Genomic DNA, 11,415 nt, shown 5'->3' with positions numbered 1-11,415 from the left:
AATGTCAGTACAGAGGGTTCAGGTGAGGTGGGAAAGGACTCAGGAGAGGTGAGTGAAGTTTGATGCTTTCCTTCTTTAGGGCAGCCCTTATATACCCTGCTGGGGGGAGAGGGGGGACTTGTATAAAGACACAGGACAGTGTTGTTGTTTTCCTAGTCTCCATGAGACAATCACTTTCTTGTTTACTTTTTCATTTGACATCTTTAACCTCATTAAATTGCTTACTTTAGACTCTTAAATTTTTACTCTATTTCAAAGTCACATTCCAGGATGCTATGGAAGCGTTAGTCATCCAAGATGGGGCAGTAGGAGTTTTCAAGGGAACCAAAGTAATCATATACTCCTCAAAAGCAATAGAAACACCAAGGAGAAGAAAAAAAATAGCTAAAATAAACACAAGGGGCAGCTAGGTGACACAGTGGATAGAGCACCGACCCTGGATTCAGGAGGACCTGAGTTCAAATCCGGACTTGACACTTATTAGCTGTGTGACCCTGGGCAAATCATTTAACCCTCATTGCCCCACAAAAAAAAAAAAAGAAAAAGAAAAAAATAGAGTTTGAAAGTTGCCCCCCCAAGCTCCCCAAAACATAGTGTAAAATAAACACAGAAGATACTGAATAAATACCAAAATAGAAAATAAGCCAAGCTAAGAAGAGCTCTGCTGCCTAAAAAAATACTGTGGCACAACTAAAACAGCTAAAGTCTCAGAAGCAACATGCCTTAAAAAAGAAGGCATGATATAGTAGGAGATCTTGATCAGTGGGTAAGTGATACATATCCAGACTTAAACAAGAATTAGCACAGATAAGAAATTCACAAGAGCAAATGAAAGAACTTGAATAAGCTTTAAAAAAAAATTACAGTCAGAACTAAAAGCATAATTAAGATATAAGAAATAATGAAAACAAAACAAAACAAAACCCCTTAAAAACAAAACAACCAAAGGAACCAACAAAACTTGACAAAGCAGAAAACAGAATTTCAGACAATATAGCTAAAATAGTTTGATTATTTAAAAACTAAAAAACATATCTATGAGGAATAGAAAAATATATATGAGTTACTAGAAATGGAGGACAGATCAAAATGCCCTAATCTCAGGATTAATGGTTTTCTACAAAACTATAAAAAGAAAAAGAATCTGCACATTATATTAGGGGACATAACATAAGAAATCTTTTCAGAATTAACAAATACAAGTCACAGGCGGACCAGAAAAACCTGGAAAGACTTACATGAATTGATGCTGAGTGAAGTGAGCAGAACCAAGAGAACATTATATACAGTAACAGCAACATTGTGTGATGATCAACTGTGATAGACTTAGCTCTTCTCAGCAATACAATGTTCCAAGACAATGCCAAAAGACTCATGAGGGAAAATGCTCTGCACATCCAGAAAAAGAACGATGGAGTCTGAATGCAGATCAAAGAATACTATTTTCACTTTCATTGTTGTTTTGTTTCTTCTTTCTTGTGGTTTCCCCCTTTGGTTCTGATTCTTCTCTCACAACATGACTAATATGGAAATATGTTTAACATAATTGTAATGTATAACCTAGGTTGCTTGCTGTCTTTGGGAGGAAGGAGGGAAGGAAGTGAGGGAGAAATATTTGGAACTCAGAATCTTACAAAAATGAATGTTGAAAACTATCCTTACATGTAATTGGAAAAAAATAAAATAAAATATTATTTAAAAAATAAATACAAGCCACATGATACAAACAGAATAAATAGGACTCGATGAAGATGAACTCCATGAATTCTCTCTCTTAGACATACATTAGATAAAATTTAGCATTAAAACATATAAAAAATAGTTAAAATTCCCAAAAGAAATATGAATATGACTTATCAATGGATAAAAATCTAGACCACTGTGGTCTTCTCAAAGACAAAGAATTATTGTAAAAATTGGAGTATGGTATAAACAAAATTTAGAAGCATGGACCATAAACCCAGAATCACCTCCCTGTTCAAACTTCATATGCTATATGAAGGGAAAAAAAGTCTTTATTTTTGAATCATCTGTACTTTGACTAGTTTGTAGAGAGCCACAGCCCTTTCAAATAAGACTTTGAACCATGAACACAACTTTAATCCCAAAAGATAATCACTTAGAACAATTTGCATTTCTCAAATGAAAAAAAAAATAGTTGCTTCAGAACTTCCTTCAGATTGTGGTATGTGTTAAAAGGGAGTTTCATACAAATAAATAAAAAGGAAAATAAAGTGAGGGTAGAAGTGGGTGGGGAAGGGTAATCCAACTGATGCTCTTTTATTCTTTGACAAAGAGGAAATTTAAAGTTGCAGAAACCCACAATAATTGACTATTTATTAAACAAAGGAATTTGGTTTAGAAGGCTTTTGTTAAATTTGGTTTAAAACTACATAGCAAAAAGATTGAGAGCTTATTGTTTTCTTCCCTTAAATTTCAAAATAATTTTAATAATTAGTAACATAAATGAAGGAAAAATAGTATATGAAACATTAAATGTAAATGGATTAAGTGATCAAAAAAGAAAAAGAGAATAACAGACTAATAAAAATCAGAGTTCAAAAATACATTGTTTACAGGAAACATGGGATCATTGTTGGAACAGTAGGGGCACTGATGGTGAATTTGCATGTGCTGGCCATTGTCCCCACCCCCATAGTGAGTTCAGTCCTAGATCTCCTAATTCCCCATCTTTCTCTTATGCTCTTTTTATTTATTTATTTGCGGAGCAATGAGAGTTAAGTGACTTGCCCAGGGTCACATAGCTAGTAAGTGTTAAGTGTTTGAGGCAGGATTTGAACTCAGGTCCTCCTGAATCCAGGGCCAGTGCTTTATCCACTGTGCCACCTAGCTGCCCCCTTCTTATGCTCTTTTTTTTTGTATTTAAAAAAAATATTTATTTATTTTAGTTTTCAACAATTGTTTAGATAAGATTTCCAATTTCAAATTTTTCTCCCTCCCCGCCTCCCCTAGACAGCAGGTAACCTGATATAGGTTATATATATACATATACATATATATATATATATGTATAATAACATTAAACATATTTCTATATTTCTGCATTAGTCATGTTATATGAGAAGAATCAGAGAAAAAAGGAAAAACTTCAAAAAAAAAAAAGAAAAACAACAGCACTAAAAACAAAAGAAATAGTATGGTCCAATCAGCACCCATATTCCACAGTTCCTTTTTTTTTCTTCTGGATATGGAGAGCCTTTTCCATCATGAGTCCTTTGGAACTTTCTTGTACCGTTGCATTGGTGAGAAGAATCTAGTCTATCACAGTTGATCAACACATAATGTTGATGATACTGTGTACAATGTTCTTCTGTTTCTGCTCATCTCACTCATCATCATTTCATGTCTTATGCTCTTTTTAAAAACAATTATACCCTTTGGAACCTCCCTCTATTGTTAATAACTCTTCTTCATCCTATATATATATATTTTTTCTTACATTCCTTTCATTTTCTCCAGTCTTATTAAAACCACAGTTTGGCCTTAAGACATTACTGCTTTTAGTCCTTTTTTCTCAAACTGTTTGCTTCTTCTCTCATGCCCCCTGCCAACTTAAACCCTTGTAGGAGAACTTCACATGCACCTTGCTCCTCATTGATACTTTTAGGTCCTCCCTCTTCTTCCATCTCTCTGCAATCACACCTCTTCCTTTAAACTTCTCTCCATCCTATCCATAAATTGACTTTTTTCATCAATGGATCTCCAAGTCACTTTCCATCCTCCTTAATGACTTCAGCACTTGGATCACAGTTTTCTCCACCTCACTCTCTATTACCTTTAAACACCATTCACTTTCTCAAATTTCTCAGTGCCCATGATTTCTCTCTCCCCTCTACTTCAACCATGCACAGATATGGTCCTACCTTGGCTATTTCTTCTCATCTTTAATGTAACCAAATTTTTCCAAAGTGTTGGAATTCCTAATTACATTTCTGCACAATAACCTTGGTTATATTATACATGATCAATTTCTGTATCTCAATATGTAGTAATGTAATTTAGTAAATATTTGTAGAGTATATGGTACATATAATTTAGCAAATACTTACTGACCACTTACCTTGTTTGAGATGACTCAAACCCATCATCAATGGAAGGGCCAAGCATATTCTACTCCTCTTATTCTGAAAGGCAGTCATGATCATACCCTACAAGGACTGGCTAAAAGAACTGGATATGTGTATAAGCTAGGGAAGATGTAAAGGGACCACCATAATTACCTTCAAATATTTGAAAGACTATAATATTGGAAGATGGACTGGATTTGTTCTGCTTGGTTCTAAAAGGAAGAACTAGGAGTATTGGGCAAAAGATTCATAGAAGATATTCTCATCTTGATATAAGGGGAGAAAACCTTCCTAACAAATTAGAGTTATCCAAAAATAGAGTGGGATGCCTTTGAAGAGAGTGGATTTCCCATCATTGTAGTTCTCCTGGTAGAGGTTGGATGATTTCAAAAGGGTTCTAGGGAAGGAATTTGTGTTCTGGTATGGTTAGATGACCTCAGAGGTCCCTTCTGAGGTTTTGTGATTCTGTCATTTGACTTCTAGTACTTGTGGCACTTTGATTCAGTAAAACCACAGTAGATATTTAACTTCTTTCTGTTATGGGCTAACAGCAACTTTTCCTATGATTCAAAGGAAATTCCTTTTTTGTTTTGTTTTGTTTTGTTTTTTTGGTGAGGCAATCGGGATTAAGTGACTTGCCCAGGGTCACACAGCTAGTAAGTGTTAAGTGTCTGAGGCCGGATTTGAACTCAGGTCCTCCTGAATCCAGGGCCAGTGCTCTATCTACTGCACCACCTAGCTGCTCCAGGAAATTCCATTTCTTAGCCTTTTAATTACTTGAAAAGGTATTTCCCAAAGTTTGTAGACATATAACTTCTGTCCCTGAGAACATTCCTTCAGTTCCAAAAATACTTTGTTTTTCAAATTCTAATTTAGTTTCTAAAATAGGTTTCAAATACCACAAACCCCTCTCCTACCTATCCTTCTTCTACCATGAAATATTTATATTGGACTCATTTACATTTATCAATGTAATATTTTTTCCTTCTATTTCCTATTTATATATCAATAGGTCAGAATGATAAGGATGGAGACTGTACCTGTGATTTCACTGGCATAGGGAAAGGGGAGGAAAAGGGAAAGGGGAGGAAACTCTCTGAACACATACAAGGTTAGTACCTTTTCTGTAACTTATAGACTTAGAACCTTGAGAGGTTAAGGGACTAATTCAGTGTCATACAATCGATAAGAGTCAGAGGTGGGACTTGAACCCAGGTCGCCTTAACATTGAGGCCAGCTCTCTATCTACTGTGAATAATACCTCTTTGTCTAGGAGGACAGTCAGCTCAATCAAATAATATGACATTTAATATAGCTGTTATTGCTAAATTGGTTCTGAAAAATATTCCTTTTTCAAAGAATTACTAGCCCACACGATACAATCAAAATGTAAGTAAAAGTTTTTATTATTTGGCACATAGAGGTACGGCCACGAGAAGAAGTCTAAATTTCAACTCCCCAACAAAGGGGAAGGTAATAGTTTTATAGAGGAGAGAAGGGGTGGGGGGAGAGACTTAAGACTGAAGAGTTACAGCAGTTTGGAAAATCATGACGTTAGCTATTTGGATACACGAATAATACAAATTCCACATTTCTAACTTGAGATTATTGTCACTATCTGATTCTAATCACATAGCAAACACCACTGGCTCCCAACTAAGCTCATGCTGTAAATTCAAGGCACCCAGCTTTTGACTAGATAATATTTTGTGCGAAAAGGATCTGGAGGTTTTAGTGGATCACAACCTCAATATGGGATGGCAGACAAAAAAGCTAATGCTACTTTAGACAACATTAAAATAAGCATAGTGTCCAGGTTGGGGAAGATTCCAACCCAGAAATCCTTGACTCTGGCCAAACCATATTTGGATAGTTGTGTTCAGTCCTGGCTATATATTCTAGCCAAGCAGTAGATAAAGTGGAGTTTGGAGAAATACCAGATGAGAATGTAAGCTCCCTGAAAGGGCTTCTCTTTGTATCTCTAGACGCTAGCAGAGTGCTTTACACAAAATAGACGTCTTATAAATGTTTGTTGATTTGATTAAAATTGGATAAAGAGATTTGAAAACATACCATTCTAGGACTTGTTAAAATAACTGAGAGGAAAAGATATAGGACAGTTTTACCCTGGGGAGGAAAAGATTTAAGGCGGCAGGATAGCTATCTCCAAATATTTGGCTAGCTGTCCTGTAAAACAAGCATTAGGCTTTTTTTTCTTGTTCCCAGAGGACAAAACTGTGAGTACTGAGTGGAAGCCTTAGAGACAGATTTCAACTAGATATGAGGAAAACCTTCCTAAAAATGTGAACTGTCCAAAAGTGGAGCCAGCTGCTTTGGGAGATGATAATCTAGGTTCCTTATCATTGGAGGTTTTTCAGGGAGAGCTTGGATGACCGTTTTCCATGGGTGTTGTGGAGGGGATTTCTGCTGGTGGAGACACTTGAATAAATGACCTATGGAATCTGAGATTCTGTGATCTAGTCTTAGGTTTCCCTTGTCCCCATGGGAATGGAAAAGTCACAAGGACAGCAACAATCAGGGTGATGTCATGACTTGCAGTGAATTGGATTGTTTTTGGTGAGGGAGGTCTGTGCAAGATCATTAGCCTTACTCTCTCTTTCAGAGCCATCTGGTTCCAGTGGCATGATATATATCAGAATGACTGGAGATGGCCCCAGATGTTTAAGGCAAGTGGGGTTAAGTAACTTGCCCAGGGTCACACAGCTAGTAAGTGTCTTCCTTCTCCTAGTTAGATATACATAGAAAATATTTGCTAAAAGCCCATTTTGAACCTGTGTTGAGGTCTTTTCAGATTGAAATTACTTGTCAGTTCCTTATCCTGCACTATGAAAGATTCCAACATAGCTTTATCTATACTCAAACAAGAAAGAGAGGCAGCGTGGTACAATGGATAGAGATTCAGTTTTACAACCAAAAAAGACTTGGCTTCAAATCCTGCCTTTGACACTATCTGTGTTACTCAACAAGCATTTATTAAATGTCTACTATGTGCCAGGCCCTCTGCAAAGTGTCACATTTGAACAAAGGTCTTCCTGATTTCAGGCTCTGCTGCCCTATTCAGAGTCATCTAGCTAGCTTAAAAAAAAAGTTGGTCAAGTCATTTAAGTTCTCAAGTTTCTAAGTTGAGGACAGGTGCTGACTTGCATTGGTAACATACACAAATGAAAGTCTAGGGGTAGTCCCCCTCCTTCTCTTAAGTAAGAAAAGGAAAAAAAAAAACCCTCAGTCTGCAACATTGCGCATTTCACAAGAAATGGTATAATTGAATTGAACAGATATCAGTTAAGTTCCTACCATGTTCAAAGCACTGTGCTAGTCAGAAGGTACTCAAGGATAAAAACAAAAATAGTAACCTGCACTCCGGATGCTTACATTCCTCTGGAATGACTCTACTTTCCTTCTCCCCACTTCCATTTGTTTGCCCACCTATTTGATGACCTGGCTTGACCTCATGGATCCTCATTTTACTTGTGCCTTTGTTCAACTATTCACCTGCAGTGGCCTCAGACTTTGACCATGGTTTTGGCTCATGCTGGCACTATTGCTTCTGCTACTGGCTTTCTTCCTGAGACTCCCTCCTTCCTTCCCTTTAAGGCTAGGCTGCCTCCTGCTGTTACCTAATCACAAACGATGCTTTCTTCTGTGTGCCACAGATCCTGTTAGGGGGTTAGGTCTCCTGAGCACTCCGAGGCTCTTCTTGGGACTCCATTTCATTACTCTGAGACTTAGACAGTAATGTTTTCCTGCATGAAGATGGATATTTGAGACACATGCTTCTTTCTCTGCTCTCCTCCTGTCGATGGAAATGGTCTTTCTGCTTTAGAGTGAAAAGGTGGAAAGTTGGACAACAAAACTAAATCTAAACCATCACTACCCTTTCTGTGGCTTGGGAAGAAATATGAGTCTATGCAGGAAGACATTGACAAGATGGTATGGGCATATATGTGTACTACATGAAGATAACTGCAAGGAGAGAGGGGTATTTATCCTGGAGAAAAGAAGACTTGGGGGGTGGAGGTGGGATATGAAAACTGTATCTAGAGTGCTGTCCCATGGAAGAAGACACATATGAACGTTCACTTAACAGAACATTATTAACCGTCCCTTCAAAAATGGTAATCATCTTATTTCTACTCCATGGTAGTGATAAAAATAGCTGCTATAATACATTTTTTTTGCAGGGCAATGAGGGTTAAGTGACTTGCCCATGGTTACACAGCTAGTGTCAAATGTCTGAGTTCAGATTCGAACCCAGGTCTTCCTGAATCTAGGACTGGTGCTTTATCCACTGTGCCACCTAGCTGCCCCAATAGCTGCTATGATACTAACAAAATTGAATTGTACAACTTCGAAAGAGAAAGAGAATATGGATAATGGCACCTTGAATTTGAACTTTTTTTGGTTATAAAGATAAAATATGACACACAGATCTATTCTACAAATTACAACAGTGGAAAAAGACTAAAGTTTTATTTTTATGCTGTAGGGACAAAGAGAGTTACTGATAAACTAAAAAAGCTGAATGGTACAACCTACTTCAAAAGAAAAATAGAATACAGTCAATTGCTTTTCTTTTAAACTTTCAACTTTGTTTCTAAAGGCAAAATATACATATATATCCTACAAATCATAAAAATGTGTTTAGAAATGCTAAAGAAGGGTCCTGCAGTCCTTAAGGATTGTGTCTAGGAATGAACCAGAAGGAAAAACTCCATCTATTAGATATTGTTCAGGGCAACCACCCCAAGGAGGATTGCGCCTTCCAGAATCTCTAGACTGGCATGACCTCCAGTGCTCGAATAGCAGACCTTGTCTTCAGCATTCCATTGTTTGTCTTCAGCAAGTGGCAGTACCCCTACCACCTGATTGTGATGCAGCACAGGAATGAAAGAGCTAATGAATGATGTGGTAGCATTCGCCACCAAGGCTATGTGTCTTTGCAAGTTAATTAGAGGGTTCCTAGGATAACTTGTGAGCCTCCAATTCAAGGAGAGCTGTGATGAAAAGGAGGGAATGTGGGTCAATGTTAGCCTTGCACTGCCCCTGTAATTATCCCTAACGTGGGAGTGTGTCAGCCTGAGAACAAGGGAGGGCAGTGCATTTGGGGTCTAGCACAGGTATCAAGATGGTCTTGATTCAGAGAGCATCTTTTAAGGGGATCTACATTTCCAGGGATGAGGCTACATTGTCCATAATCCTCAGAAATTCTCAACCAACATGTAGTAGTAGGAATATGGTTCTCAACATTGGTTTATGGGCAGGGACCATTTCCGTGAGGGTTCCCAGGGTAAGATGCATACCAATGGTGGTTAGTGGTTTTCTTGGCATGGGAATTTATGTTGTCTATGAACTGAGTGGTTCTCATCTATTGACCGCCTTAACCCTTAAGCACAACATGATAGGATTCCCGCTGTTATGGAAAAATCCGGTCCTCAACTATTGATCGTGTTTCTCTTAGGCTAGGGTTTTCCATACACATATTCAAAAAAGAGAACACAAACTTTTGATGATAGTTTTAATTTTTATTTTATTGAGAAAGTTATTAAAGATGGAGAAAGATCCCAGAGCAGCAGAAAGGTAAAACAATATATAGCACATATAGAAAGAACAAGATTAAAGGCAGAAAAGGTAGAAGAGAATGAAACTTACTGGGAAAGACAATATTTTTAAAAATCGTGATTCCATTTTGGTTGGCTCATAGGCATGACTCATTCTCCAATAGCTGAGCTGTGTCTTTTCTCCTTGTCTCAGACAGATTGTATTGATAGCCAGGCCTCTTAGGGGGGCGGATCTTTGCTATAACAGGGCCTTTGAGAAGGGGCATTAAATAAAAAGATCCCAAAGGATTATATATGTGCATCAATTATACACAGGCCAGAAAAGAGCAGAAGTGAAGAGCAGCAATCAAACATTACAGCCGGCAATGACCTTGGAGCCTATCTTATTCAAGCCTCTTATTTTTTAAGATGAGGGAAATGAGGTAGAAAGAGTGACACTGGCTTCTCATGTCCCTTCTACCTCTGAGGATTGATTTTTCTCTGAGCCTGTGAAAGTGACATGCATGAGGTTTTATAGCAAGTCACTGGTGAATAAGGACTAGGACCTCACCTTCTTAACTATCAGGCCAATGCTCTGCCCCTAAACCACCATGAAATCTTACCATCTGGTGGAGAGGATGCCTCTCTAACAGCAGCACTGCCTCTTACAGCAGCATTGCTGGCAGCAGCATTTCTGTTGGCAGCAGCCCTTGCCACAGCCACAGCCCTTACCACAGCAACCACCACAGCCACAGGAGCCAGAGCAGCAGGTGCGGCGGCAGCAGATGACCATGGGACTGCAGCAGCCTCCACAGCAGCCACAGCAACAGGGGCAGCAGGCAGAGCAGCAGCCCACACGGCGGCAGGTACATGTGGTACAGCCACCACAGCCACTGCAGCCACCACAGCCACCGCAGCCGCCACAGCCGCCACAGCCACCACAGCCGCCACAGCTGTTGCCTCTACAGCCACAGCAACCCATAGTGTCAGTACAGAGGGTTCAGGTGAGGAGAGGAGAGAGAACTCAGGAGAGGTGAGTGAAGTCTGATGCTCTCCTTCTCCAGGGCAGCCCTTATATACCCTGCTCAAAGGCTGGCCCAGGACCCATGAGATTTCTTTGTTGTTGTTTATCCCAGTTTTGATGACCACGTGAGCTTCACTTTCTTGTTTGCTTCCTCCTTTCAGCCTCCTCTGCCTCATTAAATTGTTTGTTTTAGGCCTTCCTAAATTTTAATCTATTTCAAAGCCATATTCAGTGGAAAGTTGAAAAAGCTGAAATATTTCATCACAGTCAGAGGACTTGAACATCTGGTAATGCTATACACAATCTATGCTTTGGATTTCCCAGTTTTCCTTCTCTCAGGAGAAGGGATGCTATTGTGAGGATCATTACTTTTACAGCTTGTCAGAGTGGAAAGAATGCTGGACGTGGTGTCAAGAAACTTGGGTCCAAATACTGTCTTTATTATGTCTTGTCTCTGATTCTTGTTAACTGTATAACCTTAGACCAGTCACAATTTCCCTGGGTCTCAGTTTCCTTATCTACAAAATAAGGGATTTGAACTGGATGGTTTCAGAGGTGTCTTCCAATCCTGTATCTATATCCCTAAGATCCCATGATCCTATCTCAGCCCTGCCCCTTACTGGCCATGCTACCATGAGCAAGAAACAGTTTTTTTTTTTAACCTTTCCTTTCCTCACCTGTAAAATGATGGGGTGGGGGTGGGAAAGAATATCATCTTTGCTACCTGCCTCATAGAGGCATGATT

The 11,415-nt window shown here is 38.7% G+C and overlaps 1 protein-coding gene across 1 annotated transcript; it reads right to left on the bottom strand.

Moving 5' to 3' along the window:
• Positions 1–9,973: 9,973 nt before the first annotated feature.
• LOC122745962 (small cysteine and glycine repeat-containing protein 5-like) lies at positions 9,974–10,628 on the bottom strand. The gene has a single exon (XM_043991426.1). It carries the CDS (start codon positions 10,626–10,628, stop codon positions 10,293–10,295), a length of 336 nt encoding a protein of 111 aa, XP_043847361.1. The 3' UTR covers positions 9,974–10,292.
• Positions 10,629–11,415: the final 787 nt, after the last annotated feature.

This window comes from Dromiciops gliroides, chromosome 3 (genome assembly GCF_019393635.1).
Source record: "Dromiciops gliroides isolate mDroGli1 chromosome 3, mDroGli1.pri, whole genome shotgun sequence".
Classification (NCBI taxonomy): Eukaryota; Metazoa; Chordata; class Mammalia; order Microbiotheria; family Microbiotheriidae; genus Dromiciops; species Dromiciops gliroides.
Note: the sequence above shows the minus strand (reverse complement) of the source record. Positions and strands in the feature narration are given on the sequence as shown.